General features: G+C 40.3%; 1 protein-coding gene across 2 annotated transcripts in view; it reads right to left on the bottom strand.

Annotated features, from left to right (window-relative positions):
- ush2a (Usher syndrome 2A (autosomal recessive, mild)) overlaps positions 1-24329 on the bottom strand; it is a 208550-nt gene that overhangs the window by 54419 nt on the left and 129802 nt on the right. For both annotated transcript variants that reach the window (XM_071488074.1, XM_071488073.1), the window contains 9 exons: positions 22954-23156; positions 22750-22862; positions 21572-21800; positions 19529-19697; positions 19185-19406; positions 7735-7958; positions 6109-6445; positions 3288-3485; positions 2949-3103 (listed from right to left, as the gene is read on the bottom strand). In XM_071488074.1, the coding sequence (XP_071344175.1) occupies positions 2949-3103; positions 3288-3485; positions 6109-6445; positions 7735-7958; positions 19185-19406; positions 19529-19697; positions 21572-21800; positions 22750-22862; positions 22954-23156 (1850 nt within the window). The remainder of the gene's footprint in view (positions 1-2948; positions 3104-3287; positions 3486-6108; positions 6446-7734; positions 7959-19184; positions 19407-19528; positions 19698-21571; positions 21801-22749; positions 22863-22953; positions 23157-24329) is intronic.

The following is a 24329-nucleotide window of genomic DNA, read 5'->3' as shown; positions in this document are numbered from 1 at the left end:
AGGCTGTTCCTATATTTGACTTATTTTCAATTGCCAAGCATCAGACAGAGCGGGACAATGTGCAAAGATTAACTTAAAATCATTTGTGTGGACATTATGGGTCATACAGCTCTTCATATTTCTCTATCTCAACAGGTCGCCTCTCCTCATCCATTGCTCGCGACAGACAGCGACAGCAAGAGATGAGGAGAGGGAAGTCAAGCTGCTATGGGAGCTGAGAAGTAAAAACAACCTTTTCCCTGGAAAAAAGTGGAAACTGGACAGCGGTGCGAAGTGTCGAGGGGTGTCGCGATGATGTACTCCAGCATGCCTAGCCGCCACCAAGCCGCTACCGTGGGTGGCTATTTTGACTCATGTTGTTCTGCAGTGCTATGTTTTGGTCAGTCAGGCGGGCACCTTTTTATTATGCTTTCTGCCATTCGATAATTGCACACTCGAACAAAATAAAACTAGACCACAGATAAAAAGAACAAATGAATTCACTTAATAAATACTTCACTATTCCTACCATACACCTCACTGAGAATTAGCAGCTAATTCTGCTCTTAAACTGTTTTCATCTGCAGCTTTACAATGATTTTAGCTCTTTGTTTTAGTTCTTAGCAACTCCCTATGTAAAACCTAACTCAGAAGTTTACAGCAAACAAACTCAGACACTTAGCACACCAGCCTACACCATCCAACCTGAGTAAGTAAATGAGCTAATCCTATAGAGTGAAGAACCAAAATATCTTTTGTCTTCATAAACTACAGCTAAGTTTAAGTGAATTGAGCTTATTGTTTAATACAGTATAGCCAGAAACATGGTGACAATGAAATGACAATGCTTGTTACTCAACTGCTATGTTTGCATGAGATGATTAAGTAAGCTGAATGATTAGCCCTGTTACCTTGATAGGCAATGTGGTACATTGCCTTGTTGGTGAAAGTTTCTTTCTGCTGTCTAGTGGTCACAAATCTTTTTATGCAGCTTTGAAATAAATGGACAACTTATGCTATGTGTTATGTTGTGTAGTGATTGACAGGTCACCTTAGCATTGGATTTTGCTCAAGTTTACTGACTTGAGCTATACTCTTGCATGGGTCTGGCTGCTCTCACTCTAAAAATTACAAGAGTAATGAATATAGACCTAGACTACTATCTACTTACATGTGGCACTTAATCATAGGACGTCCACTGATACTTGAAGATGCCTTTGAGAAAGCCAGCCAAATATATTTACAAATCAACATATTATATTGATTTTGCCAAATGTAATACATTTTCAGATGCTGAAAAATGAATGCTTAAAACACAAGCACGATGTACACATGAGAATTGTTATACATCCTTCTTTCTCTCTATATCTCTCTTAAATTTACCACTTCTTCTTTTATCTGTGTCCTGCATCCATTCATTCCTATTTCATCCATGTCATCATTCTCCCCAACATTCATTTATTGTATACATTAATCCATCCATCATCTGTTTATCTATCAACCCGTCACAACTAGTGCAACAAACTGTACCTCCATCTCCCCCTCTATCATCAATCCACCCCTCCATTGACACAGCTGCAGGCTTCCTCTTTACGTAAGAATGTGCTAATCAAAATAATGAGATGTTAAATTAGCTTTAAAAAAAGCCACAAAGACAGTTTTCAACGTGGGCTTTCATCACCTCTAAGCTGGAGAAATTAATTGTTGTGGTGATATCAGCTCGGCTACAGCCAGAAAGATAGCAGGGGGGAGTTCTGTGTGAAGCTATTATGGACGCTATCACAAACATCAGGTAGGCTCAGCAAATCCAGCGCCTTGCGTATAGGGGGAGAGCGGAAACAAGGCTAAATAACAACTTGTTCCGACACGGGAACAGTACAGAGTTCACACAGTGTGGAAACATCACACACTGTAATTTCTAAGCAACAAAAGTCAGACAGATTTAGAATTTGTGAAATATCACTTGTACAGCAACTATGTACCTGAATTATGATGCAAACAGTGTTTAGACATCAGAATCTGAGGCGGCTTTTACAAAGGGTGAAAGGGCATTTAGCTGAAAGGTCCTGACCAAACAATGGATCAGAGGAGCGGCAAAAGACCAGTGCTGCAAGGTTACTGTAAATTTACCTAGTGTGAAGTAAAAAGTTGCATGTCCCTGTAAGTTCTCCTTGATAGAGAAAAGAAAAAGTAATGTTTGCACATTTGTATTCAGAGAGGTGTGTAGGAGAGTAAGAATAACATTGTCAACTATTATGGTAAATTTATTGATTATTTTATTATAAGTGGCGATGAAGATGATTTTTGTTCCTTGACAAGAAAAAAACAAAACAAAACTCTGACAAGACACTGGCCTAACAGCATCAACATATATATTTTCTCCTTTCATCCATCAGATAGTGCAAATAGCTATTAAAGGAGGGAGATATGTTCTCTCTAACACACACACACACACACACACACACACACACGTATACACACTAACACACTTTTTTTAGACCTCCTTCTTTTCCTTCAGGTGGTACGCTTAAATTAAAAGACTGAACTAAACTACAGAGTAAAGTGGTGCTTAGTTCAGTGAAGCTCAGTCCATCTTTATAGGAGCCATCAACTAATCATACAGGGGAATAATGTCTCTATGAAAAGGAGTGCTACAACAGAGTAACGTTTTGGAAAGTGTGTGTGTATGTGCATGAGTTGGTGTGTGAAAGAGACAGAGATCTACATGTAAGGCTAGCTAGACAGAGACCATCAAATAGCACAACACTGGAGTCAACAGAACAGACATTCCTGAAATTCCCCTAAAAACTTCAATACTGATGCAGACATGGCATCATATGTGACGGACAGGTAGTCATAAGGTTAGCCACACACGCTGCTAATGAGCTCATACTGTGATGCAACATAAAAAATGTTAGTCTGACACAGCAAAACTACAATAGCACTGACACAACAATACAAAGTCTTACCTGTGTACTGTCAGTACAACCAGCCCGGTTACAGACCCTCAGCTGGTAGCTGTATTCCTGAAAAGGCCTGATCCCACCCACATCAGTGAAACTATGTTCATCACCACGGTAACGCTCTTGTCCATCCCGCAGTACAACATAGTGGATGATGTCCCCTGGTAAAATGGAAAAAGTGGTTAAATTTTAGACATAAATGTCAAATATTTCTCAATATCTATCTTTGACTCTACATCCACATTGATCATCAATATCCCTCTACTGAAGTTAATTAAATTATCTACGAGAAGGCTTTTTATCAGTAGTTTAACATCCAAACACTAGTGACACACATATACACACCATTAGGCCTGGCAGGTGCTTGCCATTGCAACTGGACGATGTCATCTCGTTCACCAAGGCGACTCCAGCGGGGGGGTGCCACGCCCCATGGTTTCTCTTCACTGGTGGTCACTGTTGTTACATCACTGGAGCCTCGTCCAAAGCTGTTCCAGCCCCTCACTCTATACTCATAGGTGGTGAAGGGCTCTAGGTTAAAGTCTATTTAAGAGTAAGAACAGAGGAAGGGGAGCAGCATGGAATAAAGTAGGATGGGATGCAAGAAAATAACCAACAATTTTCAGTCAGTAAGATTGTCTATACATTAGTTAATGAATATCATCATTTACAAACACCATAACCCTATCTGTGATTAATACAGTTCCCCCATACAGTAGTCTAAGCTCTAATTTCAATATGCAAGCAATTGTGTTGTAAAAAGTTCTGCCTGAAAAAGCTCATATTTTCATTTAAAAATAAAGGACTGATAGAAAAGACACCTCCTTTTACTGCAGTTAATATAAATCAGTAAATTAAAAATAATAAACATCACTACATGGAGTTTGCATCTCCTGATATTTGATTTCTCTGGTGCATTTCTTTAATTTTAATGAATGATGTTTGTGAATGGGAATAAGTTGCTGTAGTATGTGACGTGGCTCCAACACAGAGAGAAGGGATTCAAAATGTACTGTGTAGTCCTCACCAAGCACATTACAAATTCAAAAACGGCATGTAGCAAAATAATTCTGATGGATTTGTGTGCAGTATATGCTATTCATGGCAGATGTACTTATCCAAATGAAAACGCTAACTACATTTCCATTGTTGCAACTGCACTGGGAGCTGGATTGCCAACGTACACACGTTATATGAACATACACAACATTCACAACACCAAATATATACACTACCACCGGTGCATAGTTGTAGATGTCAGGACGTGACTGAGGCATTCTGGGAGATAGGTTGTTACAACCCTTCTGGTGAGGTATACATACAGGAGCATATATACATACAGATGCTCGTGCACACAATTACACACACATATGTGCATTATTTTTAGTAGTGTTAGGGGACTACTGCTGTAAATGAGACCGTGTTTTAACCACCAGTCTGGGACTCTTGTCTTTACTACTGTGATAACTGAAGCAGCAAAGCACACACAGTGACACACTCATGTACATACAACACTGAGATTCTAATTCCAAAAAGCATAAAGTACTACATCAGTTGTGTGTGACAATGCAATATGTATTTAAAACATTCAGTGCACATGTGGCGCTATGTGATATCTACCTCAGTTTTTTCTCCCAGAGAAGTATGGCATCATGTTGTGTGTGTGAGTGTGTGTGAGTGTCTGTGTGTGTGCATGAGAAACATCTGGTGTATGGTGGGTGGCGACAGCTTTATGTGCCTCTGCCCAGATGGTGTCACAGCATCACCTAGAAACTCTTATCCTAACCACCCCATGCCCCCCCCACTCCCACCTCTCTAACACACACACACACACACACACACACACACACACATACCAACACACACACACACACACAAAGTAAAAGAAACACATACACACAACCACATTCACCTAAATAGTAACTAAATGGACATAAACACACACAAAACACATGTATTTATAACCACCCACAACACAACCACAATTAGTCTTGATTAACCAGATGTAACTACCCAGTGCTACATCTAGTGTGGACAGACTAAAAACCCTGACACACACACACACACAAACATCAACACACACACACACACACACACACACACACACACACACACACACACACACACACACACACACATTCTCCCTTTGGGCTGATAAATAGTACAGAACATTGAAATGGCTTTTAAACACCCATCTCTAAGTTTTAATGACACGCAAGTGTACAGCACAGAGAGAGTTACCACGTTACAGCTATTAATGTACATTGCAACAGCTGCCTTGGTGTGTGTGTGTGTGTGAGTGTGTGGAAAGGCATCTGTCTCTTAAACCCGTTGATTGCAGTGGCTGACACATTTAGAGTAAATGCAGAATTGGTTTCTGTAGGTTCTCAATTTCTATGAGCCATGTGTTTCACGATAAATTCTGCTGTAAGGCCATCACGATATTAGATTTTCACAACATGATAATCATGGCTAAAAGAATTCCAGATAATAATATTATTGCGATATCTGTAGAAATATTTAAAATAATAATTACAATAATTACAATAATCACAAAAATAATAATAATTTTGGCAAGAGCCTGTAACCATAACTACAATAGCTACAAATACAACAATTACAATAATGGATAGTGAAACGGAAACCAGATAACCATTAATGAACAAAAGATCCACAAGGCTGCCATCCAGACATTATCATATGTGTATAATCATTATTATTATCATCAATACCGCTGCATTACAACACCCCTATTATGTATTAGGTACTGTAATGGCTGTTTAAAACACAAAAACATCAGTCATACAGAGACAAGCTCACATCACAGAAAATATTATTGAACACATATTTGATTGAAAATATTATTGATTGATTAACTGACCAGAAGGGCAATGCTGCTGAACTGAGGCAATCATTTTGTCCTCATTTTTTTTACTGCAACGTGTAAAAGAACAATTTATCTGAGGTGAAGGGTCTACAGAAGCTACTTGTGTGATTTCACCCAGGGAGCTTGACTTGGTACTTGAAACTACAAATTGAAGCTCTTCAGTAACTTGAAGAGGTAGCTCACAGGAGGACTCATTTTGCCCAAATTACTGCCTGTTTTTCCACTGAAAACACACAGACACACAAACATTATACACGCACATACAAACTCACTAATTACCTGTATAGGTATATCTGCTGGCATCTCCGCTGTACACGACCTCCTCATGTGACGGACACAGGTTTCCCTCATACTGCATGTTCTCAGTGTGTGTGTGAGTGTATATGTCTGCGATTTTTTGTGTGTCACTTCTGTTTGTATCTGTAGACAGGCCCATTGTGAGAGGTTCCTGTGTGGTGCTGATGGAAGGTGAATATATGATGGAGGGTATGTCAGCGTGTGTGTGTGCAGACAGGACCCATGTGCAGGCGGTCATAGATGGATCGAGGTCACAGGAGCCACAGTAAGCTGTAGATGCTGCAGCTACAGGACACACGGAGCCCTGCAGACACTGGTGCTGGACAGAGGAAGGAGGGAGAGACGGAGAGAATGAAGAGGGGATGGGGTGGGAAGACGGAGAAGTTAAATAGTATGAGAGCAATTATACAGTGAAGTCAGGGGAGCGGGATATAAAAAGGGAGCAAAGTGGAACTATGAGGTTAAAGATCTTTACTTTCTTTAAATGAATAGTCTCTATGGTTGAACTGTAAAAATTGTGTAAATTCTGCAGCGTCTGTTTCTAACACATACCTTTACTTGTAGAATGTAACTATCTGTGTGATTGCGTGTATGTGTGTGGTATGCATGGTCCTTAATGACATCATTAGAGCTAATGAGAGTTCCTACCCTTTGTCCCTGTGTGCGTGTGTGTGTGTCTCCGTGTGTGTATGTGCGTATGCGTGTGCTTTTCTCATGCTGACTTAGGAACACACAAACACCACATGACCCCAGTTGATAAATGGAAGATGGCCCAGTCCCCAACGCCTGATGTGACAATGTGTGTGAGTTTTAGAGAGAGATGAAGAGAGAGAGAGAGAGAGTCAGAAGAAGAAGAGAGAGAGAGATAGAGAGAGAGAGAGAGAGAGAAGAGAAAGTGAAAGAGAGAGAGAGAAAGAAAGAGAGAGAGGGGGCAAGAAATTCTGCCAAAGTCCGATAGCTGTGCAATCCCTGGGTTTTTTTATGTAGTCTACTATCTTACAGTTCTGAGGGGTGGGAGGGACTTGTGAATTTAATTGCTGTTTTTATTGTCAATCGATATACATGAATATATCAATATATTTCAATTATTACTGACTTTGTCTTTCTGTGTATGTAGCAAATTTAGGTTTTGTTTTCTATATATGTCACTTCTCCTCTGCAAAGAAAGAGTGGAACATGTTAGTTTTCCTATGACTAATATACTCTATGCAGGAAATACAGACACACAATAAAGACGAGACAGTAACTAAAATGAGTAAAATACAGCCTGTGTGTATATGTAGTCGATGGTGGATGTAAAACACACAAATGTTGGCAAATCAACACCACACACAATGGAAAGGTGGCTGCTAAAGCACAGCACTACTAGTGTAAATTCAAACTGCAGCTGAGTTGTGATGACCTGAGGCACGACTAAGACACAACCACATCCAGTGGACATGGGTAAAAACATAAAGTAAAACTTACAACTTGATTGAAATGTCTCTTAACAGATGCACAATGTGGTATACAGAGAGGCTTTCACTATCTTTAAGAAAACATTCATTTATTAGCATTAGCATATTAGCATTAAACACAGAGACAGACAGACAAACATGTCTCACATACCAGTATTGACAAGCCGGGGGTTGGCCGATCAGCACACACATGTCTATGGGGGTCGTAGCCAATCCCATTGCAGCATTCCTCTTCCTGATGTATGACCTTTGACCCACAGCACTGCAGTGTCACTGTGGCATTGCCAGCAGGGTGCATTGTGGGATACCCGTCTTTGCCCACACAGCAAAGAGAGGTTGAAGAGTTTATATAGTCTTGACCACAGCAGACAAATCCTGAACACAAGAAAATATGCAACATATTATTGTTTTCGTTGCATTTTCATTTTGAATCTTACGATAGCAGGAAATGATTATTTTATTTTTTAAATTATTTTTCACATCTTTCACATTGTTCTTTTCTTTGTCAACTCTACTTATGCTCTGCTGCTCTGCTTCTCCATACAGGGCATCCTCTAATACTACTCATCCTTTTATTCTGCCTCCTTCCCTTTTTCACCCGTCCTTCTCCCTCCAAATCCTCTGTTCCTTTCTCTTCACCTCCTCATGTTTCACACTCGTCTTCTCTCCACACTGTAAAAATATTCAGTCAACGTTGCACTGTGTTGTCTCTACTTTCACTTCCCAAACTCCCCGTCCCTTCTCTCTTCGATCTCTATTTCCCCATCTGGACAGATAGAGTATTTAAGCTGCTCTGAATATTTGTGTGCATTTTCTCTTATCAACCCCTCTATACATCCTCCTCTCCTCTTCCCTCCCTCCTCCGCTGCATGCCTCTTTTCCTCTCCTGTATTCATCTCTCTATACAGCAGCAATATTCAGGCTACGCCGTCAGAAAAGTGCAGGGGGAGAGGAAGTGTGTTTTTCTGAGAGCTGCCATCTCTGACAGTGATAGGTGATGTCTGTCTGCCACCACTTCACCTTCAGCAGCAAGGTGACATTTAAAATACATGATATCACTCCATTTCCGTGTAAATGTTTTGCAGGTGTATATCAAATTTCAAGCATCTTTCTTCACCTTCTCCACTTAGTACTTCAAATCTAAATAACTTGAATCATTTTGAATGACTGACAAATTAAAACTGTTTTAGATTCTTGGTGGAGAAAATAACGCTCTGGTCTAGAGAGCCTTTGACAGGCTCTTATTCTGTTTAGAAATTGGAAAGTTACTCTGCTAAACAAGGAATCGGAAGAGAATAATGGCCTAGTAGAATGCAAATGTTACATATCTAAATAACCTTTTCAGAAAACACAGACAGTTACTCCAATGACACATGCATATACATTTTTAAATGGATGCAGGCAGTAATCACAAAATGGGTGAATTTGCCCTAAAAGTGTGCCGCCTGTGTTATGCTGGACCTACAGTATAAATTACATATTCATTTAGTAGATTACATGTGTGTGATTACATTTCATATGTTGTTGCTGTCTTAACCCCTAAGGGACTGTGTATTGAAATAATAAGCATTATGTTAAACATTGTTTAAGCACTTTAAGCATTAGCATTATTTCACAACTGTGGTGTAACCAGTTTACTCACAGCTGCATCAAATTGATTTAAATTTGTTCTTATATAAAATATATTAAAAACAATAAATGTCCACATCTGGGTGTGAACATATTCTCTATCAAACTATGAGCTCGCAGGTGACTGTCAACACCTCCTGCAGGGGTTTGCTTCATAATAAAAGCCTTGCTGTGCTTTGATGGTTGAAGACCTCTCTGATGAAGAAGCTGGCGATACAAATGTAACACCCCAACATAGGAAGGAAGTTGGATGGAAACAGTGATGCTTGTTTGTGTTAGATTAAAAGTTTGGTCATGGACAGGGTGAAATAAAAATGGCAGCAGCTCTTATCCACAAAACTAACAAAAGCTGTGGACACTGAGTAAATGTGATGCCTTCTTTCCTCGTAATTACACAGGTTCAACCAGTTTGGTTACTGTGACATCAGCACAGTTTAGTTGAGGGCCAGGACTGTCATGCTTTGGCCTTGCAAAGGATTATGGTAATATTATTGCCCTGCTATATTACTGAGTCAGCAACCACATGCGGTGAGGATGCATTAAAAATAAAAATGAGCATGGCGTGGCACAGCTAAAATATCACAACTGTAATGATGGACGGAGGACAAATCGTATTTTAATGAGAAGTAAAAGCTTCTCATTTTGAATCAGACTGAATGACTGCTTAGGATTTTGTTTAGTTTACAGTTATAATGATGTAACTTTCATCAGGTATTTAGCAAATTTATCCTAACAGTTGATGACATGCTGATCTGTGGCGCTATCTACCCCCAGCTGTGGTGCCCATTTTATTTGACAGCAGACATTACACTAAGTCATTGCTCTGTATCATGGCCTCAGCCTTTAATGGGGCTGCAGCTAGTTGTGGAGTGATAAATAACTTATTGTTTAACACCCTAATCAGCATTCATTCTTTGAACAGAGGAAATGCTGTTAATTTAAGCAATCATTTCACTTAAAGGCCAAAAGTGGAGAATGGCACATATTTTCTACTACGCTGCTGCAGTGCATTACATCCTCGCCGTATCCATCACAGGCACCATGTGACAAGAAAATGCATGTGTATGTGTGTGTGATTGTGTGACATAAAGGGAGTCTGACGGCTAGTAACTCACTTAGCAGCGGCAGCTGTTGCAGAGCAGGGGCTTGGTGGCCAATTCCCCCAGCGCCTTACTTCAGCTTCAATGACGTGCAAATAAACAGCTCAACACTTTTCCAAAATAGCTTCTCTCCACTTATCCCTCGTCCTCTCGGCATCCTCACCTCTACTGCCATCCGGACACCAGGCCCTCTACAACTCAGTCTTTACTCATTTGTGTCTGTGTCTCATTCCTGCATCTACGCTCTAGAAACTGTCTTTCTCTGAATCATCTCACATGGCTCTGTTCAAACACGGCATATCATGATTCTCTCTAGGAAATGACAACTTTATCACTTGTAACCTGAAGTCCAGAAGTTATCTCCTGTCTCCTGTCCTCCCTCCCCCTGATTCCTCTGAATATTCTTTTCTTCCTGCATCACTAACTTCTGTGTCAACCAATAACTCCCTATCTCTGCAGCTGTCTGTCTTTGTCTAGCTACCTTTTTGAGGTTACCCATGTTCTACCCTCTCTTCCTGCCTCCTTCTTATTTCTCAGTTCCTACATTTGTCTTCTGACCATGTATCTGCTTGTTCCTCTCTCGTCCTCTTCTCTCCTCATCTTTCTTCCTCTTGTTTCCACCTCCCTCTTATCCTCTTTTCCCTCCACCATATCTCTATCTCTCTCAACTCACTTCATGGGTCTATATCATTTGTTTACTGTTCTGCAGCTAAACTTCACTATTGTATTATCACACATTCAGCAGAAATCCAATCCCTGTCTTTGTGAGCGTTATCTGTGTATGGGTGTGTGTGACATGATTGCACATTTGTGTTCATGTTTTGACACACACATACCTCCTATTTTCTCTTCCTCTATAAGCTGTGTGCGTTTCTGCAAGCGTATGCATGTGTGTGTATGTGTTGACAACATTTTATCACACACCTCTTGTTTTCTCTCTTGCATCGCAGAATGCTTCAGCCTAATCTTCAGATTTATGTTGGATTTGCATACATTCGTTAATAGCATCGGGAGCAGCGCGTCAACACAAGGTGCTTAGACAACGTGAATTATTATTAGGGTTTCAGTCATTCCACTTAATGATAAGTCAATATTTAGCCCTGCCAATGAACTACTGATAAAAATGTGTGTTGTGGATTAGGGTTATCCGAGCTCTCTAGGAGACCAAAACCCCTCCACAACTTTAAACAAACCAAACACTTTTAAATACCTGAATATATTACAAGGGGTTTGGCACAAAGTGCAGAGCAAGTGAGCACATACACAGTTGGTGTGCATGCATACCAGCGCACACACACACATGCACACACTGAACAATCTTCCACTGACACAGACTGGGGACACACATCTGCATGCTCACACACACACACCTATGTTGACTATGTTAATGCAGAACAGAAATGCCAAAGACTTAATTTGTTTTTCAAACACATGAAAATGTGTTTTTGACTTGATCTAAATCCAGTTGTATATATAGTATCTATATTAACAATCAAAGACACATGTTGTGCTTGCTACAGGAGCGGAAAGTTCAGATTTCTCAAATGTTCTATGGACTGCATTTTTATGTAACTGACTCCCACTTTTACTCTCAACTCTACTACTAATATATTTTTTCTGTATGCAAGTTGTTGTTTACAGTTGTTTCTGATGCTAATTTCATTCCCAGTGACGTCCTGCTAAACATCTTGGCCCCAACTCACAAATAATTTAAAGGTTCCTTATCAAACATGTTTGTTGCTATGTGTTTGATGTAAACAAATTTCTCATCAAAATATATAAATGGTATCAGCCTCAAAGATCCATTGTTGGTTGGGCTATACTACACACTGGACACACACAAACACATGCTTGTGTGTGTGCATGTGTGCACTTTGTGCTCCAAGGGGGTGAGACTATATGCCATATTGAGATGAAATCACAGTGGATTGACTTTCTCACAGAGTTCCCCTGTGGACAAACACACATGTGGATGTTGGGGCAGCAAGCGCACACATAATCAGACACACACACATACACACCTACTCTTTTCCCAGCTGACTGGTTGTCCTCTTGTCTTGCTGATGTCTATTTTTTTTTATTTCTAATTTCAAAACATTACCAGCTGGGTGTGTGTGACATTGTGTGCATTTGTATGTACGCGCATCTTTGTAAGTATGTGACTTGAATGTGTGTGTGTGTGTGTGTGTGTGCTGAGCTTAGGTAAATGCTTTGGTGGCACTTATATTTTCACCACTCTACAGGGATTCACTAAAGAGTGAGACACAGCCAGCAGCTGTTCATGTGTGTGTAAAGTGTCTGTGAGAAACAGAGAGAAGGGCTCGGATGAAGAAAGACAAAGTGATAAAGAAGAAAACAACTACAAGACTAAACAAGGTGATAAAACAATTCAAAGAGATGTGTAAGTTTTGCTAAAATTAAGAACAGAACATTGTATCATCTAGTACAGAATGTGCACTAAAATAATCAACAACAAAAATTCATGTTTTGTTTGTACTCTTATAAAACGTCACAAGCACTGAGCCTCAGAGATTTATACCATTAGTTTAGAGTGGATCAAACAGATGACAATGGATAGAAAACATTTTTTCCTCACTTACACACACATAAACACTGTGTCCATCACAGGAATATAAGGGTTGGATGTTTTATTGCAGACTGACTTGGACACTCCAGAGCAGACACTTTCACCTCCCAGGTAATCCCACATGCACTCAACTATTCAGTCCTTAAACATTCTGCTAGCGACATTGCATCTGACAACACAATGACCCATGGCCCGCTTCCTTCAGGTTATCCATCACTGTCGGCCATGAATCTTGGAGTTGGTGAGTTAGGGGTAGTGTCAAGCAGGAAGAGGTTCTCTAGCATCTTTATGACTATATAAATACTTCTAAGCCTTCTGTAAAAAAAACAACAACAAAAAAAAAAAAAACTGTTTCTGGGCCCAAAAAGAAAAGATTAAGTCAGTGGTCACCTTGAATCCATGACACTAAAAATTACAAATCAAGCCAGAAATCTTGGTGTAGTTATAGACCTAAATTTTAACAGCCACATAAAGACAATTACAAAATCAGCCGACAACAAATCTGATAAACATTGCAAGAATTGAAGGATTTCTGTCTGAACAGGACAGAGAAAAACTTTTTCATCCATTTATTTTCAGCAGGCTTGACTATTGTAATGGTGTCTTCACAGGTCTTAGTAAAAAAAAAAAAAAAAAAACAACCAGACAACTGCAGCTCATCCAGAAGGCTGCTGCTAGAGTCCTCACTAACACCAAGAAAGTGGACCACATCACTCCAGTCCTTAAGTCACTGCACTCGCTTCCTGTGTGTCCAAGGACAGATTTTAAAATCGTACTACTTGTCTATAAAGCACTGAGTCCAAATGCATTTCTGATCTACTTACACAATATGATACATCCAGACCCCGCAGGTTATCTGGGATAGGTTTACTCAGTGTTCCAAGAATCAGAAGCAACAAGGTGAAACAGCCTTTGGTTTCTATGCTCCCGACATGTGGAACAAGTTTCCTGAACATCTGATCTGCTGAAACTGTCAGCTCATTTAAATCAGGGCTTAAAACATCACTATTTGCTGCAGCTTACCAACAAATCACATCATTCTCTGTTTTTAATTGTCATTGTGCTTCATCATTCTTAATGCAAGTGAACTGCAGTCAATGCAACAATGGGGACTTTTGTCACATAACCTTAACAGAGGAATGTCATGCCCCTGTTACTTGATTAAAGGCTAATTAAACCACTAACCACTGTGTGTATGTATGTATGTAATATTTGCAGCTACATCCTGTAGTAATAACTTTGTAAAAATGTCTAGGTGTCTAGGTGTTGTGCATGTGAGCTCAATTTGCTCCCTGCTCTTACATGGAAGTTGTCTTTTAATTAATTTTAAAAGAAACACACACACACACACACACACACACACACACACACACACACACACACACACAGCAGTCTGTCCTCATCTCTGTGCTCCTGACAGCCTCTGGTTTTATTCTTGCCAGTCATTAAAGTAAACCTAATAGAAAAGCCATCATCATAAATACATTAACAGAGAGAGAAATGTCTTCCTGTGTTCAGAGAGCACTCAATCTTCTAAAGCAGCCAGACGCTGCTGTTTGGAATCCACTACTGTTGGCCATTTGCTACCCATCATTGATGAGGGGCTTTTGGCAATGATAAACACACACACACTCACACAAACAGAGAGAAATACTCACTCAGAAACTGTTAAGAATCTTTTGGTAGAAACAATGAAAAGACATTTGCAGCACATGTGTCTTTGCATACAACAAAATTCAGATGCATATACGGAAACAGATTCAGAAAGTGGAGCATGCATGCATCAAGTTGAAGTAATAAACCATGCACACTTCCACACACTTATACACACAGACGCATCCACTCTCACAACTCCGCCAGGCTCGGAGTGAGCTAGCTTAACTACTGGGATAATTTCCCTCCAGCAAATGGTCACTGTGCCCTTGAAAAACATATTTGATTATTACTTTTTCCTCCCCCTCCTCTTTTTTTCTTTTAGCATCATCACAGCCATTTTCATCACGCGCTCTGATGATGGCACGGCAAGGCGCGTTAAGATAACACCCAGCACCGCCAGGCTTTTAACACTTAAACGGTGAAAAGGGATATTCAGATTTGTCCTTGAACGTTTGGATGGGGCCTGCTGGGCTGGGACAGAGGGAAGGAGTAAGGGAAGGAGTTAAAGAAATGCACACATTTTTAAGATTCACTCACTTGAAGAAAAAGTGAGGTGGGGAGGGCATTTATGGTAGCACCCACAGTGAGAGATGGGGTAGGTTGAAGGGCAGATTGAAGAGTTAAACTGCACACTATAAAGAAAAAGTGTGAAAGGGAAATGATTAGTGAAGCGCGCACAGTGAGGCAGGGGACTTAGGGAGAGTCAGTGAGCAACGGGAGGCCAGAGACACCACACACGTTCCTTTAAACATCATCTAATCTCACCTAAGTCTTAGCTAAACATCTTACATACAACCTCAGTGAGAAAAGAAAAGAGGAGCAAATGAAGAGCTTAAAAGTTGGTCTTGAACCTACAACACAGGAGGAAATGCTGCACAAAAACTGAGGCACTTTTGTCCAAAGACAAACAGTATTTAATCTACTTGAAAGTGAAATGAAAGCTGGTTAAACAAACTGGCAGATTTGGAATGGAGGGATTTAGCACAGACTTTGTGTTATTGTATAACAACTGTGGATGCTGAGGAAAGGATTACAGACCATCTCAATAATACCCCAAAGACTAAAACTGGCCAGAGTAGAATTAGAGTTAGGCTGGCCTTTACAGATGGCATAACAAGTGTCACTTGACCAGGTAATTTTAAGAGAAGTCACAGGTGTGAACCTATTTAGACTTTTAAGTTTGCATCAGCCACATCGCAAAAACAGCAGGTCAGCAGCAGCTGCAGTCTCCCATCAGTGACACACTATCTGTGCAGCTGCAGTAACACTGTGCCCTTTAACGCATTTTGACAGGGCTCACAACGCAGTATACAATTAATATAGGTCTTGTAAGTTAGAAGAAAACTTGAGGCCTAAAAAGGGGCTGTGTCACAGTTATGTGATTAAAGCCCAAGCGCAGAGCAAGCCATTGCTTGGTTGGTGAACTGAAATCTGTTCTGTCAGATACACTTGAGAAAGATGACTGAGTGGTGTTACTGAGAAACCAGTTTCTGTAAATGAGGTAAAGGATTTGAGAAACTCGGTCAACACATCTAGATTTTTGCTGATGAAGCAGTATGCATGGCTGTCTTCTGCCCCAGAGTTTTTTTCTCTTTCATATTACCATTGGGGGTTTCCCGAGTTGGAAATCCAAAATCCCATTTACAGCAGCTTTACATCCAAAGTCACACAAACTGAAACAGTGAATAAGAGTAGCCTAGCTGAAATCAGCTAAACAGTGTAGTCATAGCATTCTCGTACATTGTTGCACAATAAGCTGTTTCTGATTAAAGACCAACACTGACAACCAAAGAAAAAATAAGAGAGATCAAGAGAAAACTCTCCATCAAATATCACAAATATACCAGAGCTCAGGTTGAGTGGGTACACTGACACTGCCAACACTATACACTATACAGAGGGAGAGCAGTTTGTTCAACCCTGGGAAATGAAATGAAAAGAACACAATAGCCTATAGCTCAGCTTATTTTTGTTACTTGTGTTTCTTTGGGACAGGTTGGGTGAGATCACTTTTCTTACCCTGATTATATTTCACCTGCTTGACACTTTGTACTCATGATCAAACAATCCGGCCTAGAGCACATGTGCGAGTTGCATATTTTTGGATGAGTGCACATGTACATGCAATTCATTGTGTTTACACATGCATGTATTCTTGTGAGTGTATGCGGTTGTGTATGATTGTTGTTGTGCTTGTGTATGGATGCTTGTGTGTATACCTACATGTGCACATGTGCATGCAAGCCAGTACATGTATCTGTTGCCAGACGGCTGTCTCCTGGCATTGCTGTTCCCCTGCAGTGTGTGTGTATGGTTGTTGACAGTGTGGACGGTAATGTGTGATAGATCGCACTTCAGGGACCCCATAATCACATCAGCCTAACCTAGTCTATCAGCTGGGCACAATGGGATACCCTTCACTCCTCCTTTAATCTGCTCCATCTAGCTCTTCACCACTAGTCTCTCCTGCTTTCTTTCTCACTTACTTTCTCCTTCTCTCTCTGATTTCCATTTCCTTTATCTCATGAATTTTTAAACTATTTTTAAAAATCTCTGTCTTTGTTTCTCTGTCTCATCTGTTTCTTTCTTTCTTTCTTTCTTTCTTTCTTTCTTTCTTTCTTTCTTTCTAATTTAAATTTGAGCCTGCATTCTTTCTTACAATTGATTTCTTTAGTTTCTGTAACAAAATTGTACTTTATTTATATCCTTTTCTTATTTCTTTAACTCCTTACTTTTTGATTGTGTATTTATTTTACATGCATCACTATTTTTTACTTTAAACTGAATTAAATGTAGTCCTCTTGTATTTGCATTTTCATTGTTCTTTCTTTTTTTCTTTCTTTCTTTCTTTCTTTCTTTCTTTCACAAATTTCAAATCTCTCACGACATCATTAAAAACACAAAGCCCCGGACATGGTGAGAGGGTGCAATGAGAATGAGTGGTGCCAAGGTTAAGTATCCTATCCTGTAATAGGTGTTGCTGTGTGCATGTTGTGTGAGTGTCTTGAAACAGACGTGTGGGGTCGAGGTTGCAGAGCCGGCCCCAGGGCTCCCCGACAGCGCAGTGCACCCGGCAAATGGCCCTTAGCCTTGCTAGCGCCGCTAGCCCTACGATCCATCATACCATATGTTCTCAATGGGGAAGCTAACGCTAATGACTGATGAGTGGAAGGGAAGGGGGCATAAAGGGAGGGAGGGGGAAGAGTAGGATGGGGAGGAAGAAAAGGTGGGAGGAGGAGAAATGAGGAGCAAGAAGCCAGGGAGGAAGCAGAGAAGGCGGGGAAACAAGTTGAAGAAAAGTAACAAAGAAGATGACAAAGGAGAAGAGGAGATGGGAAATAAATAAAAGAAGGAGCTGGATAGGAAGAGGAGCATATGCACTCCTTGGGAGGCCTCCATAAATGAAGGATGACCATGTAGCCTGCTCAGTTGGAAGAGAAAAGAGGATCTAGTGGAGAAGAGGAAAAGGACACAAGTGACAATGTGACAGAGTAGAATACTATACAAAAAAATGATCAAGTGTTTACTCAGTATTTGAAAGTGACAAATTTCTAAAAGAAAGAGTTATTGACAATGTCATCAAAATACACCATGTTGAAAAAAACAAAACAAACAACAAACAAACAGAACAAAAAAAAACTAGGCAAGAAATGTATTCTTTTATAATAGGGGACAGGAACAAATGATAACAGCCATGAAGTCCAAAAATATTTGAAATAAAAGTATTATTCTTCTGTTGACTTGCTTTCTAGGAATGTTTTAATGGGCATACATCTGTTTTTATGTGAGTTGGGAACTTGCGTGTGCATCAGTGTGTGTCAGTGTGTTTGTGGGTAGGCTAATGGAGTACTATAGGCCTGCCCATATGGGGCCATTGTTTATGTGTGATGAATAGAGTCCACGTGTCTGTCTCTGGCACTCAACACTAAGCGAACCCTGCCGAGGGCACCCTGTTGACTCTGTGCATGCATGTTTGTGTGTATGTGTGGGTGCCTGTAATATGTCTATATGTGGGAGAGAGAGTGTGTGTGTGTGTGTGTCTGTGTGAAGAAGAGAGAATGAGTGTGTATTTGTCCTGCTGTGTGCTTGGCAGTGCCCTCAATGGTGCCATCCCAAGTGTGTTTCATCATCATCTGCCATGACAAAGATGTCTAATGACACACACACACACACACACACACACACAGTCCCATCTGTGCCATGGTATCCGGGTGCTTTGGGACACTGCAGGAGAGGAGGAAAGGAAAACGACCCCACGTTCCTGCACCATGTGTCTAACTCAACCCTCCTTGCTTAACTCTCTTGTCCCGTCATTTTCTATCTTTTCCATCACCGTCTCCTTCTCCCCCATTTAACATTAAGACATTACAAGGGACTAACACTCTGACAAATTCTTTTTTGGGCCGAAGTAACTAGTTCTCAGAACAAAAAGCCCTTTTGTTGATTGAACTTTACAATAAAGCATTTTCTCTAGACAAAAGCAGTTTTGTATCAAGAAGGCTCAGCAGGCCAACAAACTTCATCCAGTGTGATTTCATTGTTGAGAAGAAAAAACATTATTCTAACAATAGGGGATGTTTATGTGTGTGTGTGTGTGTGTGTGTGTGTGTGTGTGTTTCCTTCATTCACCTGGGGTATATGTATGCACTTCCCCTGTCTCAGCATCACCGCAGCACACCAGTGTATCATCTACAATCCTCCCTCCACAGCATTGGACCCCATAGCCATCATGAAGGCTCCCACTACAGCAGAGCTGGCCGCCTTTCATGGAGTAAGGAACCCCCCCACAGCAGCTGTCACCCAGCCCCACTGAGACCCGGCCCTGCGAGTGGTCAGGACAGCAGTTTTCATCTACAAAGACAAGGACAGATGAAGGAAACACTTGGAACAACATGGAAAATGATGATCTCAAGTCAAGTAGAAAAGAACCAATCCCATGTAAATATAAACACATGAACCAATCTGAAACTCACTGGTTTTTACATGAACATAGTATCCTCCACAGCACTGGTGATCAGGGACAGCTTGGAGCAGTTTGCCACGGCAGCAAACCGAGTCAGAGGAAATATTCCAGCTCAGGTAACTGTTCTCACAGCAATGATGATGTGGCTTCTTTGTGTACAATAGTCCATTGCAGCAAACCTAGTTAACATACATATACACACACATGAGAGAGTATGCACAGAAAAAAAATCCACGCAAATGAACAGAAAAGTGAAATAAAACTACTTCTGTGTGGGCACTGAAAGAGACTCTCTACCAAACATGATAAAGGGAATGTCCCTCTGAGGGCCTGCACTCCCTAAAAAATTAAAATACACATTATGTAGAATGGCCCACTTCACAATAATATATATTATTGTATTACAATCAATGCATCAGTGCACATATCACTTTAATGTTGCAGCTGGTGAAGACAATAACTGCTATGCTGCTGGATTATTGAATCCATAGTAATCCATCATAATTTATTTATTGATTATATTTTGTATTAATAATCTTAATCTGCAAACTAACTGTCAACTAAATCTTTGAAATAAATGCAGTGGAGTAAAAAGTATTTGTCTCCAAAACATAGTGGTGTAAAAGTATAAAGCTGCACAAATTACTCACACAAAGTAAAAGTGCCTCAAAACTCTTCTCAAGTACAGTACTTTATGTTACTTTACATCAATACATACTGTATACCACAATAAGAGCAAGACACTCAACTGCATTTGGCTCCTCCATCATGATATATCATTGTGTGTGTACACTCATGAACCTTCTTTTGGGTAATAATGATTTCTGTAGAAATTACGTCTTATTAAATCAGTGTGTTTTGTCAGCACCAATATACTGCCAATACACTGTATTATATACGAAGGCAAGACACTAATGAAATACAATTCTTTGTGACTTTATGGGACTCTGATGAGCGTCACAGTTTGAAGATAAAACTTAGCATATAATACTGTTTCATTCAAGACATGACAAATGCTATTTCTATAATCTTCAAAGGAAGCAGCTTGTGAATGAACATGTCTCTTTTGTATTGTAAACTTATACAATGTAATAGAGGATTCTGTGAGTTCATGTTGATATACGGGGTTTTTTCTCTAGGCTCATGAGTGTGGGTTTGTGTTTGCTCCATTTAAGCATGTCCACTTGCAAAACCTAAAAAGGTGTGTATATCTGTATTCGCTGTGTGAGCTTAGAATAAATGTTGTTTTTGTTTGAGCCACTGGGTGCTGTGGTGGTAAATGTATGGCGGGCGGTTTCATTGTGCCAACTTGGCTGGCATTCAGTGACACAAGGATGGAAGTGAATGCAGATGACAAGTTAATCTGTTTAGAGAAATTAATCATGAGAGGATGGCCAAGCATCCTACATAAATAGCGTGCACTTGGAGGAGGAAATGTGAGAGTGTGCATTTGTCTCAGGGTCTCTTTGTATCCTTTTGTGCTTGTGCTTGTGCTTGTGCTTGTGTGTGTGTGTGTGCCTGAGGTCTGGTGAGGGCTAATATCCTGGGGGAGTACACAGCAACACTGTATTCTTATTCTCCACTTCAGATCAGCAGCCAAAGCAAAGACCCTTCACTTCTATCTTGTTTTACACATTGTTTTTGTTGTACAGCAAAGGTTTTAACGATTACTCACGACAAGTTCTAGTTAAAAGGGACTCTTGTATCCAGGTGAAAAGGTCGGGGGCAAGAGGATTATGACAGAGCAAAGATGAAAAAATAGCAGAGCAGAAGAGAGGAGGAAAATTTCTGCCCAAAATGCATCATCCATAATCACTGTTTTGGGTTATGTCTCGCTTTTTAAAACAATATGTCATTTATTCCATATGTCAGCAACACACCCTCATCAAATGTTGCATACAGAAATATGTGTTGCTCCATGTGCAAAAAAAGAAAAATGCAGTCCTCTTGAAGAATTAGTATGATATTGACCTGTGTATGTCCATCAACACAGGACAGAAAGGAAGAATACAAGACCAACACAATAAGTAAAAAATGTCCACAACATATTCACCTGTATGTCAGGGTGGAAGCAGGATGTCCCACACACACCATGATTTACAGGACATTGCAGGTAGGAACATCTGAACCTTAAACCACTTGCACCTTCTGACTCTTCCCCCACAGAGGATGTGACCCCTGTTGACCCACCAGCACATGACCTCAAAGTCCGTCTTAAAACCTCATAACCCAGCATGATGCCACTGGGTCTGCCTGGAAGTGACCAGTCCAACCTCACCATCCTGCGAGAGAGAGAGAGAGAGAGAGAGAGGGAGAGAGAGAGAGAGTGACACTCGCATTCATGCACACACATGCATTCATGCATGGTTAATGCTTGACAAAGTTGAGTTACAGTGTCAGGGTGTGTGTATCTTTATACACTTCACACTATTGATTTTCCTCTGTTTTATCTCTGACATCTTTGGCAGGGAAAGACCTGTGTAGTAACACAAATCACCACTTACTTTGCAACTGGAAGATTTGCGACATTATGGCTCAGGTCAAACACTGGTAGCAGAGCATTTTAAATGTCATTAAATTTAACTAACTGCAAACAAAGTGTCAGTTTACCATAATACTTTATTCATTTTGGATGCTGTTAAAGCAACTCTGAGATAATCTGATAAAATTATAAGATAGAAGACTTTATATAACCTTTATCAAATCAGGTAATCTCAATTACAGAATATTGTATTTAAATGGATTAGTGTATGCTAAACACTTTACATGGTTCATATGTAATTATGTGTATGCAACAGTCATCATGTCTTGGAGGCCATTATGTTTTACGGCAGCAGGAATAAATACAGTTGTAGCCTTTTTGCCCATAGAATGTGATTTTTAAGCACAGCTGACATTGCGTAATAAAAATACATTTAATAATGTTATATTTTATTGATACGTAGATTACTAACACTGAGTAAAATAACATTTGTATACAGTCAAACTGCTCCACAATTTGCTTGTTAGTGCCAGCTGTATTGATCCTGTTGTGTCAAACCTGCAAACCAATCTTCTGCGCTGCCGATAAACATTAACGATTCCTGAACTCAAACCAAACGCTTTAAAATTTCATGAACCTGAAACAAATACTCTAAAAATGGTTAAGAAATATTGTCATTCAGAAAAAACAAGACATGAGAGTATGCAGAAAGTATGTGCAAAAATATGTGCAGTACATCTCTTTATTACCTGGGACTGACCACCTGTGCGTGTGGCGTGCCCAGGTCAGCAGGCAGGTCCTCCACAGTAGTTGTCTGAGTAACGTTACTTCTCACACATGCGTACACAGTACACACCTCCACCTAAAATTAACACACCAACATAGCAGACAGCAATATAAAGTACATGTTTGCTTTTCTGTGTCTGGGTGTGCATGTTCCTTTGCGTGCGTACCTGTATGTTGTAGACAGTGAAAGGCAGTAGGTCCCGCAGCAGGAGCGACCCAGAGCTGTTGTCTACACTGCCATAGAGATGATCGTTAACGTAGATGAAGTAACCAGTAATTGCTCCATTGGGCTGCAGAGGAGGGAACCAGAGCACACGCACCATGTTGCTATCTACTGGAACCACCTCTGGGGCGGACATCCCGTCTGGCTCTAAGGACGGCACAAACAGAAACCCAAAACTGTTTAATTCTCACAGAACAACAAAATGTTTTACAGCTTGAAGACTGGAGACAAACTCATCTTCAAACACACGTTTGATGAAACCAGTGTTTTCAACCTCACATGTAAGCTTTTCATATGGACTACCTCGAATATTACTGTGCAGTAATGTACGAACAGAGCTACAAAAGATGGTATTTGTGTTATGTCTTTTTGATGCTCATTTTTACACCATAACTGTACAATGCTTGTAATTTTTTTTACACAAAACCCACACCATTAAAACTTTAAAATGCCATTAAACAGTGCTGCATTAGTGATGATCTGACCAGACTTGTGAAAAAAATGGGAGAAAAAAATGTTGAAGCTATGTGTTTGGACTATGAGATACCCAGTATGTAGAAATGACATGTACCATTCTCGACCCGGGCATATTTTTTGAATATCATCCAAGCTTCTTTCAAAGTTTCTATATTCAAACAATGAAGGGAGACGCAGCCCAACAAACATTACAGATGTCACACTTCAACACATTTAACCATCTCTCATTCAAGAAGTGTGACAGATTTTCAGACAAAGCTTAAGAGCATGTGATTGTATGTACAGCATGACAGTAAAACTGTGAGACAACGCCTTTGGCTGGCTCTCACCTGGTTAAAGTCCTTCTTATCTGACAGAACACACTAAATCTCCATTAATTATACTATGTGATACTATGATGTGAAATATGGAGAACCCCAAGGCTCAGTTCTTGGCTCTCTGCTTTTCTCTCTTTATATTTCACCTCTTGGCCAAATTCACAGTCATGGAATTTTGCACTGTTACGCTGATGATACTCAGCTGTATGTGCCTGTGAAGACTGACAATTCTTCTGAAAATATGATGTTATGGTCGCTGGCCCGGCTCGACATAGACACCAGTTTGATCAAGTAACAGTAAATCTCAACAACTATGTGATTTCCTATAGTCTGACAGCCCGGAACCTGGGTGTCACATTTGATCCTACCCTGTCTTTCAATCAGCACATTAAAGACATCACCAAGACCGTTCTGCACCCAGGTCTAGGGCTCCTGTCTGTCCCCAGAGTTGAAAAGATGTCTCCTGGCGGCAGAGCCCTTTCCTATTGTGTCACCTTCCTCTGGAACAATATTTCTACTGACTCTG

This window comes from Trachinotus anak, unplaced genomic scaffold, assembly GCF_046630095.1.
Source record: "Trachinotus anak isolate AG129_WGS33_773 ecotype Australia unplaced genomic scaffold, CSIRO_AGI_Tana_v1 ptg000011l, whole genome shotgun sequence".
Taxonomy (NCBI): Eukaryota; Metazoa; Chordata; class Actinopteri; order Carangiformes; family Carangidae; genus Trachinotus; species Trachinotus anak.
The sequence above is the reverse complement of the archived record's forward strand: the minus strand, read 5'-3'. Positions and strand labels throughout refer to the sequence as shown.